Genomic DNA, 17,865 nt, shown 5'->3' with positions numbered 1-17,865 from the left:
ACACTTGCTAATCTTCATCTACTAGTTTACACAAGTATACGCTAACCTTAGCTAACATTAGCATTAGCTCATATGAGACATAAGTAAATATGTTAATGGACATAATATTCTTCCTTTAGCACAAACATGGGGTCCTCTGTAAAAACCTTTGACTCTAAAATGTCTTTATAACTGACTTTTATAACTTTAAACATGGTGATCTGTGTCCCTGAACTGAACTAAAGTATGTTTTTTTTTCTCGTCGCAGCTCCAATTCCCACTGCCAGAGTTCATCATGGCCATGGGCTTCTTCCTGGTCCTAGTCCTGGAGCAGATCGTCCTGGCCTTCAAGGAACAGTCCTCCTCTCACGTGGAGGAGCGTCGAGCTCTGCTGGTGAACTCCAGCGGCCACCAGTCCCACCGCCACCGCGGGTCCGAGGAGTCCGACGAAGGCCCCTTCCACGGGGACCTGGGCTCCCAGTCCGCCCTGCGCGCCTTTATACTGGTCTTTTCACTGTCTCTGCACTCGGTGTTTGAGGGTTTGGCGGTCGGACTGCTGGAAAAAGAGGAGGAGGTGCTGGAGATCTGCCTGGCGCTGATGATGCACAAGAGCATCATCTCCTTCAGCCTGGCCTTCAAGCTGAGTCAGGGCCGGCTGCGGCGGACGGTGGTGGCCGGCTGCCTGCTGCTCTTTGCCGGCATGTCCCCGCTGGGCATCGGCGTGGGCATCGCCCTCACGGAGACCCGGGCGTCCCCGCAGCACCAGCTGGCCCGTTGCACGCTGGAGGGGCTGGCGGCGGGAACCTTCATCTACATCACCTTCATGGAGATCCTTCCGCACGAGCTCAGCTCCGGCAGGAACCGCATCCCCAAGGTGGCGGCGCTGCTGGCGGGCTTCGCCCTCATCACCGCTGTGCTCTTTGTCAAACTGTAACCAACGCATGACACTTCAATCTGACACTCAGACCAGTGTTCACAAGGAAATCAGATCAGGGAACAGCTCCTTAGTACTCACAATGCTCCTCTCCAACATGTCACGTGATCATCTGAGACCTGTGTGACCCCGTGACCTTAAGAGGAACATTTCATCCTGTTTCTTCTCCACCCAGAAACAGAGGAAACGCACCTGGAGGACTTCTGTTCCTATAATGCACCTGTATTTTTGTAATTACCACTTTTAGAAACCATAGTATTTTAATCATTGATATTTTTGTATTGTGATCAGAAGGGAAAGACTATTAAAAATGAAATAGTTTTTCATACAGTGGCTGAGCTTTTGTTGCTTTAAAGCAGGGGGGTCCAAACTACGGCCTGCGGATCAACTGCGGCCCGTGGCCCAGTTTTTATTGGCAGCAGATTCTAAAAATATAATGGGGAGAAAGTCAAGCAAACAGCAGCTAGCCTGCTAGCTCAACAATAATATTTTTGCCGCGCTAACAAAACACAAGAAACGAGCAGCCACGAGGTCACTCAGCTCACAGCACGAGAGAAACCTCTCAGACGAGACTTCATAACAGACCTCAGACTATATAACAGACCTCACTACAGACTCCATAACAGACCTCACTAAAGACTTAATACCACAGAACTCAGTACAGAGTATAAAACAGACCTCACTACAGACTATATAACATACCTCACTACAGACGTCTTAACAGACCTCACCACAGACTTCATAACACAGACCTCACTACAGACTTCATAACAAACATCACTACAGACTTCATAACAGACCTATACTAAAGACTATAAAGGATCGCAACCAACTTGACTAGGTGCATACCGCCGCCTGTTGTACCGGAGTGGGAGTGTGTGTGCAGATTCAGGCTGCTGTTGCTGTCTCACAGTACAGAAGCCTCTTAGCAGGCCGTCACCATGTGTTTAACCGCCGAAGAGAGAGAAAAGAAAGAAACGTAGAGAGAAACAGAGGTGAAATCTTATTGGATCAAGAGCGTTAAGCAGAGCTTGACCCTGCAGACAGAAGAAGCCAGGAGCAGAGCAACAGAAGAAGACAGGAGCTGGTCAATGAGAAAATAATTATAATATATATTGCGTATTTGTGAAAAACAATTACATTATAAAATAGATATAACTTGTAATTCTATTTTTAAAAATAATAATAAAATATCTACAACTTTGTGATTGTGTTCAGGCGAACAATGAAAGGCTTAGCGGGACTGAATATATCTTCATAATACCAGGAGCTGAGGAATGGCTCGGCCCTTTTCATCCTCTCATGGTCAAAGGTCACACGATGTCAGTAGCGCCGATCCGCCGACAGGGGGCACGCTGCACTTTCTCCCCAAAAAACAAAGCTTGTCTTTGTGTGACAGGGTGACTCACTCCATGAGTTTAAATCATGAACTCATCGACGCTCTGTTTCTCAGAGTGGGCGTTCACACCTCGCACATGCGCACTGATCTCTAATGACCACACTGACAAGTATATTGTCTTCATTATTATATTCACTAATGTATAGTAATAATATTATAGTCATCATTAGAGGGAGAGAGACATTTTTAAATAAAAATTAAATACGTATTTGTTGAAACTAATACTAATGTAATGCATATTTATTTAATATATTTCTGTTTATTATTTCTGATATGTTTTTTTCGGCCAAGTGTGACTCGAAATGTTTCGTCATACTTTAACAAAGTTTTAACACACTTTATTATTGTATGTATTGTGTCTTTCAAAACTCATTAAAGGACACATGCAACATGTGGAATACTTTAAGTTTGTTGACACTTTCTGTCCCCAAAAGTCGCTGCGGAGTGAGCGCTCCTCGCGCCGCCTCTCTGTGTGAAATCATTCACTAAGATGTCTGCGATGGGTTCAGGCTGCGGACCCGGACCCGGACCCAGCTCGGGCTCCGGGTCCGGGTCCTCCAACCCCCGGAAGTTTAGCGAGAAGATCGCTCTGCACACCCAGCGACAGGCCGAGGAGACGGCTGCCTTCCAGGAGGTCATGATGGACATCACCTCCACCCGGGTGAGTGCGCGCCGGAGCCCGCAGGAAGAGAGGCCTTGTGGGGCTGGAGGCTCTGCTGCTGCCCGGAGCTCTGCTGGAGGGTTGACGGGAGACCAGCGAGGGGGTTAGGGACATGTTAGCGTACGGTTAGGGCCATGTTGTTGTTGTTGTTTATGTTTTTGTTGTTGTTGTTGTTGTTATTGTTGTTCCCTGATGGTTAGACTTTAGCTTTGGCTTTAGCTGCGACTTGTTTACTGGTCGTCCCGCAGAACCCCGTCCACACATCGCCGAGTTTAGCGTGTTCGGAATGATTTCTCCCGATATATGAAACAAGAAGATGTAAATCTCACAGGATGAAAACAGCATGTTGTTCTGAAAACTTCGGCATCCACGCGAGACGCAAATGAAACGTGTAAAGTTCCTCTGGCCTCACTAACCCGCAGCAAGGTCCCGAACTACTTGTTGCTCTCGAAGTGGATCTCTACTGTACAATCCTTGAAAATGTGTTTTATATGTGGGCCAAATGACAGCTCCTGGTCAAATAAAACTTCAAGATTCCTTGCGGTGGTGGTGGACGCCAAAACAATACCATCCAGAGAAACTTTATCATTCGATAATTGATTTCTGGGCTAAATAAAACAACTTCAGTCTTGTCAGAGTTCAGCAGCAGAAAGTTACAGGTCATCCAGATTAAGACACGCCTGAAATTTAACGATCTGGTGGATTTCATCTGGCTTAATCGATAGATATAAGTGAGTATCATCGGCTGTAAAATGGATTGAATGTTTTCTAATAATATTCCCTAAGGGAAGGATATATAAGGTAAATAAAAATTGGTCCAAGCACAGAACCTTAAGGAACCCCATAGCGAACGGCAGCGGTCATTGAGTCTTTATCATTTACATATACAAACTGAATCGATATGATAAATACGACTTAAACCAGCCTAATACTGTACCTCTAATACCAATCTTCTGGTCTAGTCTCTATAATAAGATATTATCTGTAGAAATACATGGATCCACAGAGCTTTGACTCTCAACCAGCTTGGCCACAGTGCTAAAGAGAAACCTAGGGTTGTTCTTATTTTTATTTATTAGTTTTGAGTAATAGGCCTTCTTATACGTTCTCAAACTAACGTATAAACAGACTAACCGGGACTTGTATGCGCTCAAGCTTCCGCGATGCTAACTTCAGTATGCTGGTCTGAGCTCTTTGACCTCTTTGACTCAGTACCTGTCGGCTTTAACTCTCTTTTTAGGCTTGACTGTCATGTGGGAAGTTTCTGTACTTTACGTATAGCATATTTCTTGTTGCTCATGATTTGGGAGTTGATTGATTGATTGATGGTCATGTTTGTGTCGTCAGCTCCAGGCCCAGAAGCTGCGTCTCTCCAGGACTCAGGGTCTGTACTACGGCGGCTCGCTGCCCAACGTCAACCAGATCGGCCGGAGTCCTCCAGACTTCCAGGTGACCACATGCGCTCTAGTTTTACACACTTGGTTCCTGACTGCTACAGCTTCTGTTTCTATGACTAGTCGAGATCTACTCATCCACTTCTATGAGTTTCTTTCTGATTCTGAGAACTATTTTTGCATAAACCTTGCATTGCAATTTTGCAGTAAATTGAAATGTATTTCATTTGTTTTATTTTAACTGTAGGTGTAGGACTGTTTCTTAAATGTACTTTGTTTTATAACAGTGTTCAGATGTTTTTATACACATCAATTAATTTTGATGAAGAAATAAATAGTGTTGCGTTGAACAGGAAGTGGTGAAGAAGTTGCTCTGGCTGCTTGTGACATCGCTTCCAAAGTGCTTTCCTTCCTGCGATAACCCTACCGCCCCCCCCATCACAGTAGCTCCCACTGCAATAAACGCCCTTTGCAATAGAACCAACAGGAGTTCTCTGGAAATGGGTTAGTTAGTTAAAAACAGTGGGAGCTCCGATAAGAGACTTTGATCTTGTATTACTTGTGTTGCTGTTTCCTGTTCAACATTTTATTTATTCCAATGAATCTGTTTCTGTCGTTCAGGGCTCTTTCCCCTCCACTCTGGAGTCCAACCGGTCCACTCGTCATCACGGTCTGGTGGAGCGAGTCCAGAGAGACCGCCGGTTCATCCCACCAGTCCGACCGTACCGCAACCGACAAGTATCCTTCAGTTTACTGTCCAATATAAACCTACACGAGGCTGAAGGGATTGCATGTTTTCTTTTTCTAAACAACCACGCGTTTGTCCGTCTCTCAGACCTGTCTGACTTCCTGCCTGATTTCGGTCTGACTTCCTGTCTGATTCCTGTCGGACTTCCTGTCTATCTCTCAGCTCTAAGCCCATTGGTTCCTACTGAAGGAACATGCAGTTCAGTCAGAAACTCTCATTATCATTTGTCTTGTTGTTCCTGAACCAGTGTTCTCCTCAGGTGGACAGCTCGCCGTATAACTCCGCCTACTTGTCCCCGCCTCCTGACCCCAGCTGGAGAAGGTACCAACCTGTCTTTCTCTCTTAAGACGTGGCTGTCCTGTTTCCAAACTTCTTGTTTCTCTGCTTTGAAAACCTTTGTGACGCCTCAGAGAGACAAAAGCATGAGAACAGAACTTGATCACAAACACATTTTGGTGGTCGCTGCAGGTCTCAGGAGACTCAATGAAGGCTTTGAAATACATTGAGAGATGAATGAATGACTTCCTGTCTGCTTCCGTAACTTCACTCATAAACAGCTTTGTTGTTTCACGTGCACTAATGTGCATTACTGAGCATGAACCCATAGGAAGCTGTTCAAGTGCACTAACTAACACACTAACATGCAGTAACGTAACGTGCACTAAGACACGCTCTGACGTGCACTAAGACACGCTCTGACGTGCACTAAGACACACTCTAATGTGCACTGAAAGACGCGCTCTAATGTGCACTTAGACATGCACTAACGTGCACTAAAAGACACTCTTGCACCTACCAAAAGTACAACAATACATTGAGCAAGATATTGTTAAATCAAAGGACTGGTGCTCTTTTAACTGGAGGAACTTTATGACTTTATGTACCTGTAAAGCAGGGGAAGGCAAACTACGGGCTGCTGGGTTTTTTAATCTGGCCCGCTGAGTATTAAAATTATTGTAATTAAATATATATCTTTTTAAATTATTATTAATATTAGGCCTGGCGCTATGGGCGGGCGGCAGCACATTGCCATATCTGCCAGCAGTGACATTATATTTTCACAGTTAAAGCCCAACACCCACTGAGCAGAGCTACTTAGCTGTCAGGGATAGAAACTTCAGTCAAGGTTTCACATTTATAAAGTTACACCACAGAACTGCATGCTGGGAAGTCCTGTCAAAGTCGGTCGCAGAGAGGACATAAATGAGTTCAGGCTATTGGCCCGGCCCTCCACAATATTTTCTGTTCCTCATGTGGCCCCCCGGGAAAAATAATTGCCCACCCCTGCTGTTAACCCCTAACTCCCCGCAGAGCGCTTCAGGACTGTTGGTCAGACAGACAAGGCATTGTATTGGACTATTTTCATGACATTTTTGTACAAACTAAACTATATTTATTTGACAGATTAACCGCTGACTGCGACACTTAATAAAGGTTATTTTCCCTCGTGATGAGGATCAGCCCTCTTGTAGCGTAAACTGGGATCTCTGATAAGTGAAGAGCAGGCATTGATGTCTTTAGAAACTCTGCATTCGCGTGAGGCGACACGCCAACCTTCTTCTATCCTTTGCTCGCTTCCTTCATCTTCCTCCTTTGCTCGATTCCTTCATCTTCCTCCTTTGCTTGCTCTTCAAGGCCACGTTCTTCTTTTTCCTCTTTTCAGTGTTCTTGCCCGCTGGAGCAAATAACTTTCTGTTCTTGTCGATCATAAAAAGGAATTGGTCTGGAAACTTCCCCGGGGATAAAAGCCAGTTGTTTCATCTCCCCACCACTGCACTCAACAGGTGAATCGTCCTCTTCCTCCTTTCCTTCCTTTTGCTGGCCGTCCTCCAGCTCCACCACAAGAGTGCAAGTCCTCTGAATCTAAATCTGTGGGTGGAAGGGAGACGGTGTCCTGTCAAACAGGATATTTCTTCTTTCTTTGGCTGACTGGATTATTAGAGAAGCTGTTCTGCCTTTTTAAACTAATCAAGTGTTTGTTCTTCCTGGTTCATTTGTTCCTTTTATCTGAACTCTCTTATGTAAAAACCTCTGTAAAGACCAGAGGGTCGCAAAAGTCGTAAAATACCGACGTTTGGTCAGTCGTGTGTAAGTTTCCGATGTCACCTGGCTAGATCCTCACGGTAACTGAACCTGGCCCGTTCATGTCCACAGTTTCACATTTAAAATCCCCTCAATGGTCTTTCTGCTGTGAGCAACAGCCTCTGAATCCATTTTACATCAGTAACCAATCACAACCAGCTTCAAAGGCCGGGTCCCTTTGAGCACACGGGTGATTCATATGACCTCATTTGTGCAGTTTTTCAGACAGACAAACACACACACAAACAAACAGACAGACAGGTGAGTCTCTTCCTCCTCGTCCTCCTCACACTGAGTGTTTCTTGCTGTTCAGGACCAGCTCTGACTCGGCCCTGCACACCAGCGTGATGAACCCTTCCTCAGGGGATCCCTTCAGAAACCTCAGCCCCCAGAGCAGCAGACGCACAGGTGAGGCAGACAACCCCAACAACCCACATGTTGCTCATAGCTGTTGCTCATGCATGTTGCTCAGATCAATATGTTTTGAGAAGCAATTATTTAACACTCACATCCTCAGTGTGAACCCTTCCACTTAAAGCGGTGTGCTTTCAGAGGGAACAGCAACATATCAAACTGCTTCTTCGTGTGTAGAAAGCAGCTCTGGTTTCGTACATTAAACTTTACTTAAGAAGGAATAGATGTTGTTGGTTTTAGAGACACAAAATGTTTTCCGCTTTGTAAAAGAGCTCGAGGTTGTGTCCTTGATTTCTATGTTCTAAAAAATAAGCAGTATGCCCAGAGAGCACTATGAACACATTGATCATGTTGTGGAGAACCAGCTGAAGACAAGATGGCGTGCTCCATCGTCACCTCCACCCACTGCACAGAGAGAGGCTGTGCACCGAGAGCTCCAGGGAGGACGGCCTCTTGTGGGTTTCCTGTTGTTATCCACCTCTTGTCCACTGCTTTGAGTCAATAGTAAAGTGCGTCATCCACAGTTAGTGTGCGTCTTTTAGATGTTCTGGTTCACACACACACACAAGATAAAGATCTCAACCGCCAGCAGGAGAATCAGGAAGTTCTGAATATGAACTAAAACCCACCTGTCTGTCTGTCTGTGTGATCCTGCAGGTCACAGTGATGGAGAGGGCCGAAGAAGTGAGTTGTATAATCTACCTGAACGTCTTCATAGTCCATGTCACTGCCAATATAATGTGTTGACTCAAATAATGTTCAGAAAGAACACAAGAGGGACTGGGGGAGAGGGAGACCCAACACAAGGGGACTGGGTAAAGTGGGAGCGCCTCCGTCGAGCTCCCTGTGAGACCCTGAAGACGTGCAAGCACAAGAACCATTTATTGCCATGTGTGTTTCACGGACAAGGAATTTGTCTTGGCAGGTGGTGCAAAACTAACAAACAATAGACACACTGCCAAAAGAAATAGGAGCATGATATTTGCAATTTAAATGTAGAATATAATGTGAAACAAAGTGCACAGATAATTACTTTAAACAAGAGCTGTGCTTGTAACCTTCAGAGGTCCTTTGGTTTCCTCTCTTACTCATTCTGACACATTGCACGAATCCAAACTGAAAGCACCCTGAGCTTTTTGTGAGAATAATGAACGTGACATGAAGTTTGTCCCTCAGTGTTTCCGTACCCAGTGCCCCCCATTGAAGAGAATGTGTTGGACGAGGGGAAGCTGCTTAAACCCTGGGACACCAAGAAGGTACGCTGCATTGTTTTGTTGTTATTGTTCTAATCTCTTTTTTATTCATATTTGACTGTCAGATTGTCACATATTATTGTTGTTGTTATTAGTATTATCTTTATTATGATTATTATCTTTTAGAAGTCTGCATGGTTCAGTTTTTCAAAAGGTAGAAGATAGAAACATTTCTTTTCTCCCTCCAGTTGCCTCTGTTGTCTTCCCGACCCAAGTCCTGTGAAGTCCCCGGCATCAAGTGAGTTACTGAAATGAAATGAAAGAACACATGAAACTTGTGAATGATCATTTCTCAGCCCATGTTGCCGCGCTCTGTGTCTTTAGTATCTTCACGTCTCCGGAGCAGCCGTCCACGCCGACTCACGGCATCCCGTCGGGGCTCAATACCGGCGGCTCGCTGCCGGACCTGTCCAGCCTTCACTTCCCCTCCCCGCTGCCCACACCGCTTGATCAGGACGAGCCCGGCTACCCAGGATCCTCCTCTCTGAGCGGAGGGGGCAGCACGGGGAACCTGGCTTCCACCCTCACTCAGCTGGGCATCAACGCCGCCAACGTACAGGCAGGCAACGGCAACTTCCACCACCACACGCCAGGTACAGTCTGCAGCGGCATGTTGACTGATGTCTTCGAGGACTCTGGACCGAGACAAGTTCCGATTGGTGTTGACATTTAATTATAGATTAGAAAAACAATGAAGGGAATCCCGTCTCAGTGGGCTGACCTGATTCCATTTAGCTCTCTTTTTTTTTTTTGCATTCATTCTTATGGAAAGGTCACTCCTGGGCCTCAGAGTCAGGGTTCAGTTCCTCGAGCAACAGTTTGGTGACGGCTTCCTGCTGAGGGGTCCAGGTCTGAGCTCAGTGACTCATGTGAAGGTTAGCAGAGGAAGTATGTGGGTGAGAGTGGAAGAGATGTGCAGCTCTAAGTTTAGCCTTCAGAGGGCGGAAGTGCAGTCGGAAAATGTTTCATCGTCGGTGAGGTGACTGAGCCACCGCAGGCAGGAAGCTGCTGCAGCCGACTCTCTGAACCCGAGTCTGGATCCTTTTGCTGCCCCCGAAGTCCACAAGGGGAATCTGAAACACTTGAGTTGTTAGAATTTAGTTTGAATGTCAAACTATGTTATATTGTTACTTGACAATATGCTGAAAACACAACCAGGTCCAAGAGTAGACCTGAGCTGTGGATTGGAGGGAGAGTGTGTATAGATGATGTACTGCGTCTCTTCAGTGACATCACTTTTATTCAGAAGATAATCTGGTGATCTCTAAAAGGTGTCAGATAAATTTCGAACTGTGTGGAGTTTGAGCGTCTCAACGAAATGTGCTCTTGAGTTTCATCATTGGAATTGTAAGATTCAGACTTGAAACCTCTTTGCTGCTTTCCTTTGTCTCGCTAGTCCACTCAACGAAAGAGATAAGCAACAATAAATTGCATCTGAAACTCATTTATCAAGGAAGAGTGACAAATTACAGGTGTTTACAAGAGCTTACAGGTGTTTACAGGTGTTTGTTTGCCCCCAGGTCTCCTGGCGTCCCTACAGAGCACGCTCAGTAGCCCCTCCCTGCAGTCCTCGCTCAGCAATCCCAACATCCAGTCGTCGCTGAGCAGCCACTCCTTCTCCAGCTCTCTAAGCTCCGCCTCCCTGCACTCGTCGCTGAGCAACCCCTCGCTGCAGTCGTCTCTCAGCTCCTCCCCCTCCTTGCCGTCTTCCCTCAGCAGCCAGTCGCTGCACTCCTCCCTCAGCAGCTCCTCCCTGCAGTCGGGGTCCACCGGCTACAGCTCCAGCTCCAGCGCCGCCTACTCGCCGCTGCTCATTGGACAGGGCCAGCCGTCGCTCAGCACGTCGCCACGGAGACGGGCACAGCTCTCCCCGCTCATCCTGCCCATGGGAGCTGAGTCACGGAGGCATCACTCCAAACAGTTCTCTCCCACCATCTCCCCCACGCTGTCCTCCATCACACAGGTACCAACAGTCCATCACACAGGTACCAACAGTCCATCACACAGGTATCACACCAACAGTCCATCACACAGGTACCAACAGTCCATCCCACAGGTACCAACAGTCCATCACACAGGTACCAACAGTCCATCACACAGGTACCAACAGTCCATCACACAGGTACCAACAGTCCATCACACAGGTATCACACCAACAGTCCATCACACAGGTACCAACAGTCCATCACACAGGTACCAACAGTCCATCACACAGGTACCAACAGTCCATCACACAGGTATCACACCAACAGTCCATCACACAGGTACCAACAGTCATCACACAGGTACCAACAGTCATCAGACAGGTATCACTCCGCCGTTGCTTCATAGATGAGAATCGTCACAAATAAGAAAGAAAGGGACATTGTTGTTGAATAGATTTTTGTGTTTAGTGTTATCAACGTGACACAGAGACTAAGAGAGATCATTTTCACTGTCAGGTAGTTTCAAAACTTCATTAAAAAACAAGGTTCCGTTGCGGTGTGACGACATCGGCACTGTTAACATCCAGTTGGGCGATATATTAATAAATGCTCCCCCCTCCTAGGGCGTCCCTCTGGACACCAGCAAACTGCCTCTGGACCAGAGGCTCCCTCCGTACCCGCTCAGCCAGTCCCACCCGCACCAGCCTCTCCCCGGTCTGCAGGGCTCCCAGCCGGGCCAGCAACCCTCTCCGATGAGCCAGCACCACCAACAGCTGCACCGCCTTCAGCAGCCGCGGCCTCAGCAGCAGCAGCAGCAGCAGCAGCAGCAGCAGCAGCAGCAGCAGCAGCAGCAGCAGCAGCAGCAGCAACAGCAGCAACAGCAGCAGCAGCAGCAGCAGCAACAACAACAGCATCTCCTGCAGAACCTACGCAACTCGCAAAACCAGCACATGCAGCAGCACTTTGGATCAGTAGGTCGATTGATGGATTCAAATATGTTACGTTCTCCAGTTCAGCTTACGGACCGAGTACGATGCTTTTCTCCGCAGCAACAGAGGCCGATGGAACAGCAGGCGAACACGGTGAACTCGCAGCTGATAAAGAGCGAGAGGCCGCCAGATCAGTGCGTGCAGAGTCCCTCTCAGTGTCACCTCAAACAGGAAACAGAGCAGCAGGCGGAGCAGCAACGAGCCGTCGGCCTTCCACAGCTCCAACAGATCAGCCACAACCTGGCCACCGACCTCTACAATGTAAGTGACTACAACACGTCAGAAACATTCACAACAAAAGTGACTACAACACGTACCTCTGTGTGTAGTGATGGGATGTAGTACAGTATAAAGTACAATATTTACCTGTGAGATGTAGTACAGTATGAAGCACAATATATACTGTGAGGTGTAGTACAGTTTTAAGTACAATATGTATCTGTGAGATGTAGTACAGTATAAAGTACAATGTGTACCTGTGTGTCATAGAAACTGATAGATATGTGTTAAGGAGTGAGAGTAAAAAATGAATGCTTTCTCGAAGCTTTACGAAAAATAGCAATGGAGAGAAAGAAAGGGAGATGTTGTTTTAGGTTTCATTGTAAACAGGATTTGTTTTCCATGCTTTCCAGGATGCCATGTTTAGCTCTCTACTGGACGACCCATACCTGAGTCTACAGCTTACTGGCAGGTCCAACCACCAGGTAACCAGCACCAGTACAACATGTACCTCTGAGATGTAGTGGAAGACAAGTAGAAATAGTCAATTGAAGTACCTTGAATGTTTACTTCAGTTCAATACTTTAGATCCAGGTTTTGATAAATACTCTCAAACACTTCATGTACTTGTTGTGTCCGGTCCAGTTTTTCAGTAAATCGCCTTCTCTTTTTCCTCAGTTCCCAGCGGAGTACCAGGGGGACCACAGCGGTCTGAGCTGCACCAGTGAGAAAAACCAGTACCACAACACCCAGGAGCACCTGGACCTGCAGCACCATGTGGACCAGCAGGTGGACCAGCAGGTCCTCAACAACCAGAACCACAACACCCAGGGGCACCTGGACCTGCAGCACCATGTGGACCAGCAGCTGGACCAGCAGGTCCTCAACAACCAGAACCACAACTACGGACGACACAACGTGCCTAACATCATCCTCACTGGTCGGTTCATTCAGTTAGTTTGAGTTAGTTTAGTCTATTTAGTTAGCTTAGTTTAAGTCAGTTTAGTTTGAGTTAATTTAGTCTATTTAGTTAGCTTAGTTTAAGTCAGTTTAGTTTGAGTCAGTTTAGTCTATTTAGTTAGCTTAGTTTAAGTCAGTTTAGTTTGAGTTAGTTTAGTCTATTTAGTTCGCTTAGTTTAAGTCAGATTAGTTTGAGTCAGTTTAGTCTATTTAGTTAGCTTAGTTTGAGTTAGTTTGGTTTGAGTTGGTTTGAGTTAGTTTAGTTTGAGTTAGCTTAGTTTGTTAGTTTATTTATTCAGTTTGACTTAGATTAATTTAACTTAAACTATTTAGTTTGTCTAGTTAGTTTGAATTACTCAAGTTTGTTTGAGTTTAATTAGTTTAATTATTCTATTCCGTTAGTTTACATGCTTTGTCTGTGAATCCCTGCAGGAGACTCGCCGCCAGGCCTGTCCAAAGAGATCGCCAGCGCTCTGGCCCACGTCCCGGGCTTTGAGATGGACCCATTCTCCCTCGAGGATCCCCTGAGGATGGACCCGCTGGCTCTGGACCTGCTGGACGGAGACCTGATGCTGGCCGACCCGGCGGTGGAGGACTCCTTCAGATCCGACCGGCTGAAGTGACCCACGAAGAGACGACGGCCCGTAAGAGGTGGAGATAGGCCCAGATGGTCTGCAGACCTCTGAGAGAACCGGAGGAGGGGAGTCTTAACCCGTTATGCTTCAAGTCCAGAACCAAGTCCAGAACCAAGACGTTTCTCTTCGGGCATTAGCTTGTGAGTCTGCATGTTCATGAAAAGTACTCGCAGGAATAAAACGCTCACGTGACGCCGGCTACACGTCAAACCAGCAAACCCCCTCATAATTCATAATACATGATTCATTGTTCATGGATTCATAAATCGTGAATGATGAATTCATGAATCTTCCCGAAGATTGGAATACTTCTCTTTGGGCGTTGAGAAGTGGACTACAAGCTTTTCAATTCATAAACATTCTTCTTCTGGATGAAATGTTGGTTTCAGACGACTTGATCCCGTTCCTCATCAATGTCGCTTTCTCTTCACTTTTTAAATATTTCTTCATCAGCTTTTTTATTTTTTATATATATAAATATATAATACTTAATTTCAATGCATCTGTATCAATAATCCCAACTCATGGCAAGAGTTTCTCCCTCACACGTCGGAGATCTTTTTACCTTTTGACCTCGAGGTCTGAACCCTGAACCCAGAACCCTGGTTCTCCGTCTCAGAACCAACTGCATCGGCTCATGAGACCTGATCCAGAAGGTTCTGTCACTGGAGCAGAAGGAACCACGTGAACGTCTGAGACGGTTCTTGAAGAGACACGCACGCATTTTACCCCCGAGTGCCAAAAGCCAATAACTCCTAGGACCATTATTTTTTATCATCAATTAACTGCCAATTATGTTCTCAATTCATTGATTCATAGTGAAAAATGTCCAAAGTGACGTCTTTTTTGTTGTTGTTTTCGTCCAACCAAAAGACCAAATAAGATGAAGGGATTGTGTATAAAAATAACCAGAACAATTGTTACGTGACGTCGCCGAATCACTTTTGTCTAAAACCTTCATCATGAAACCCAAATGCAGTTTTTGGAGAGATTAACCTTTGACCCCAGTCACTGTGATTGACAGCCATAAGCCCCGCCCTCTCTACCTGCATTGCTGCACCTGTGTTTTCAGCACCGCCGCGGGCCAGAGAACCTAAATATTATTAATATTATTTTGACTATAAAGTTTTATTTTTTAATCTGTATGTATATAATTCTTCAGATAATATCTTTAACTAAAATAAATATAGTATAAATATTTAAGATGAGAGAAGAAAAACAACATATTTGTTTTGGACAGAACTTGGTGGTTTGTAACATTCTTTAGGTTTAAAGGAAGAGTTTAATTCTATATTTCACATTTATCCTCCAGTACTGAAGGTTTCCCAACATGGGGGCAGGACCCCCATTAAGGGTCGCAGGAAAGAAAAATTAAGATTTTGATCTTTGATCTGAAGAATTGGTCGTGAAAAGTGAATTTATGCACCGAACGTTATTTATTATATTGATTTGTCCACTAAATAAAAAGTCAGAGGTTTGATCAGAAATATTTTTGGTTACAAAATCTTAATTTAACAAAAATTGACCAAATCCAAAAATGTAATTCAAGGAAGCTGAATTTTGTTGTGTTCGTTCTGTTGCGTATTTCCCCTGTTATAGAGGGTTCTGTTGCATGGTTCCTGCGGTATGGAGGGTTCTGTTGCATGGTTCCTGGGTTATGTAGTGTTCTGTTGCATAGTTCCTGAGTACTGGAGGGTTCTGTTGCTTAGTTCCTGTGGTATGGAAGGTTCTGTTGCTTAGTTCCTGTGGTATGGAAGGTTCTGTTGCATGGTTCCTGCGGTATGGAAGGTTCTGTTGCATGGTTCCTGTGGTATGGAGGGTTTTGTTGTGTGGTTCCTGCAGTATGGAGTGTTCTGTTGCATGGTTCCTGCGGTATGGCCGGTTCTGTTGCATGGTTCTGCAGTATGGAAGATTTTGTTGCATGATTCCTGCAGTATGGAGGGTTCTGTTGCTTGGTTCCTGCAGTATCAAGAGTTCTGTTGCATGGTTACTGTGGTCTGGAGAGAAGGTTTTGTTGATTGGTTCCTTTCTTCTGGAGGGTTTTGCAGCATAGTTCCTGTGGTATGTAGGATTATTTTTTATGTTTCCTGTGGTATTGCGGTTTCTGTTGCATGGTTCCTGCGGTATGGAAAGTTCTGTTGCATGGTTTCTGTAGAATGGAGGGTTCTGTTGCATGGTTCTTGCGGTATGGAAAGTTCTGTTGCATGGTTTCTGTGGTATTGAGGGTTCTGTTGCAGGTCCAGAGAGTTTTGGGAATGTTTGGAAACTAAGTGGACTCGGAGAGTCTAAAGGAAGACAGGGGAAAAAGTTTGAATGCCTTTTTAGATTAGAAACCAGAAGTCAGAAATAAATCAGTCATGTGCCTGAAGTTTTGAGGACTGTGTCCTCTGGAAGACTCTTGTGTCCTTTGTGTCCTCTGGAGGTCTCTTGTGTCCTCTGAAGGACTCTTGTGTCCTTTGTGTCCTCTGGAGGTCTTTTGTGTCCTTTGTGTCCTCTGGAAGACTTTTGTGTCCTTTGTGTCCTCTGGAGGTCTCTTGTGTCCTTTGCAGGACTTTGAGTCCTCTGGAAAACAAGAGTACTAAAGTGAGATCTCTGTTCTGGACCTGAATATTTGTTCCAGTCTGAATGGAAAATTAATCGAAGCAATTTGTTGTTCTGGATTTGGTTCTGTATTGTCAATCATGTCTTTATGTCCCGTCAAACCACAAGTCAATCATGTCTTTATGTCCCATCAAATATCTTTTTCCATACATTTGTATTTTCACGGAAGTACAAATATACTAATATATATATATACAAGGAATTTTCTTTCCTTTAAAGTAATAATTTAAAATGAGATTTTTACGCTCTCAAGGTCAAACATTCAGTCAACATGTTAAGAAATCATCCCATAATTTACATGTGCGTGTGCGCATGTACGTTGTTATGCAATACACTTGTTGTAAGTTACCATGCAGTTCCAGGCTCTGCCAGTAAGGGGAGCTGTTGACCAGCAGGGTAGTTGTGTGTGCGCACTAGGGATCAGTTTAAGGCCATATTTCATATATTTTTTAAATTTTTTATTGATGTTTGATAATATTAATTGCTCTCATATTATTGTTAGTTTTTCATGTTTTTTTGGCTTTGCGGAATAAAATCTACATTCTGCTTATTGTACTTTGTATTTGAATAATAAATTGACTTTTTGTGTCTCATATTTTTATTTGAACCTCGTAATAAATAACCAGGGAATGTTGAGTGTGTTGTAAATATGAACATGTTTTCAAACCAGAGATGCTTCTGAAACTAACAGAAGAGATTTCTAAAAAGACTATACCTTTAAAAAATATTTTCCAGAAAATAAACAAATGAAACCTGGAACAGCTGCAGTCTGTTTTTGTTTGTATACGAGCGACATATTTATGTTGAGATGAAGGTTATATTCAGAACATTTACTCCAGTAAAAGTACTAATACCACACTGTAAAAATACTGTCCTACATTAAAAGTACTAACACTACACAGTAAATGTATTCATACCATGCATTAAAAATAACTATTACCACACAGTAAAAGTGTTTCAATATTGTATGATACAGTACATAAGCAGCTAAAGCAGTTTGAACAGGAAGGAAAGTTTATGGATGAAGGACAATAAATGTTGTTTTAACAATGAAATAAGTTAATATGGGAGTTTTAGATTCTGGATTTATGAGCTGAAGTTGACTATTTCTCATAATTATCTTGTTTGAATAAGATCATCTGAGATCTAAAACAACATCCTTAGTAGTAGTCAGTAGAGAACACAGCTTCAGCAAGCATAAACTTCTATACAACCAGAGGAATCGCCCCCTAGTGGTCAGGAGAGAGAACGCAGCTTTAACACATGAAGCATAGACTTCTATACAACTAGGGGGCTTGATGGGAAAAGGCCCTTTCTGATCGGATTGTTTGAGGGAGTAATTGTTCTGTGTGGTTAATTGAGTTTATTTTGTGTAACCCAGAATCACAAATTACAAAGTTGCCTTAGAGGGCTTTACAATTAAAAATTAAATGTAGGTTAAAATTACATATCCACTTCTATTAAGGGTTAAGGTTAAGGGTTGTTAGTGTGGTTTCCATGAACACAGTGTGATATACTTATCTAAACATATTTATGTTGCAGTTTATTTATATTAGATACATATTATACAACGCTCATTAAGCTGTAATATGTGATGTACCTAGTATTGTAGAACATTATTATTTTGTGTCAGTGTTTGCAGACTCAGATACCTTTATTTTGAAGCGCGTGA

General features: G+C 44.4%; 2 protein-coding genes across 3 annotated transcripts in view; both read left to right on the top strand.

Annotated features, from left to right (window-relative positions):
* LOC137781517 (zinc transporter ZIP1-like) overlaps nt 1–1,300 on the top strand; it is a 3,270-nt gene extending 1,970 nt beyond the window's left edge. The window contains exon 4 of the mRNA XM_068570319.1: nt 248–1,300. Coding sequence (XP_068426420.1) covers nt 248–913 — 666 coding nt within the window. The 3' untranslated portion in view covers nt 914–1,300. The remainder of the gene's footprint in view (nt 1–247) is intronic.
* Nucleotides 1,301–2,802: 1,502 nt separating this feature from the next.
* Nucleotides 2,803–16,922, top strand: LOC137781162 (CREB-regulated transcription coactivator 2). 2 transcript variants are annotated; one of them, XM_068569750.1, is made up of 16 exons: nt 2,803–2,973; nt 4,321–4,422; nt 4,989–5,105; nt 5,375–5,436; nt 6,831–6,899; nt 7,511–7,605; nt 8,269–8,295; nt 8,788–8,867; nt 9,053–9,102; nt 9,189–9,457; nt 10,385–10,827; nt 11,413–11,760; nt 11,839–12,039; nt 12,411–12,482; nt 12,676–12,937; nt 13,390–16,922. In XM_068569750.1, the coding sequence occupies exons 1-16, from the start codon at nt 2,803–2,805 to the stop codon at nt 13,578–13,580; spliced, it is 2,559 nt and encodes an 852-aa protein (XP_068425851.1). In that variant the 3' UTR covers nt 13,581–16,922. The 2 variants fall into 2 exon arrangements, with proteins under 2 accessions (XP_068425851.1, XP_068425853.1); XM_068569752.1 differs by lacking the exon at nt 6,831–6,899 and having other exon boundaries at nt 2,812–2,973.
* Nucleotides 16,923–17,865: the final 943 nt, after the last annotated feature.

This window comes from Clinocottus analis, unplaced genomic scaffold, assembly GCF_023055335.1.
Source record: "Clinocottus analis isolate CAN_PGR_092001 unplaced genomic scaffold, fCliAna1.0.p SCAF_9, whole genome shotgun sequence".
Taxonomy (NCBI): domain Eukaryota; kingdom Metazoa; phylum Chordata; class Actinopteri; order Perciformes; family Cottidae; genus Clinocottus; species Clinocottus analis.
Note: the sequence above shows the minus strand (reverse complement) of the source record. Positions and strands in the feature narration are given on the sequence as shown.

Excerpts from the sequence above, each read along its gene's own strand:
- LOC137781162 (XM_068569750.1), top strand. The coding sequence starts at position 2,803 with ATGTCTGCGATGGGTTCAGGCTGCGGACCCGGACCCGGACCCAGCTCG. Across the intron at positions 2,974-4,320 it reads TGGACATCACCTCCACCCGG|CTCCAGGCCCAGAAGCTGCG; the intron begins GTGAGTGCGCGC and ends TTGTGTCGTCAG. Across the intron at positions 8,868-9,052 it reads AACCCTGGGACACCAAGAAG|TTGCCTCTGTTGTCTTCCCG; the intron begins GTACGCTGCATT and ends TTCTCCCTCCAG.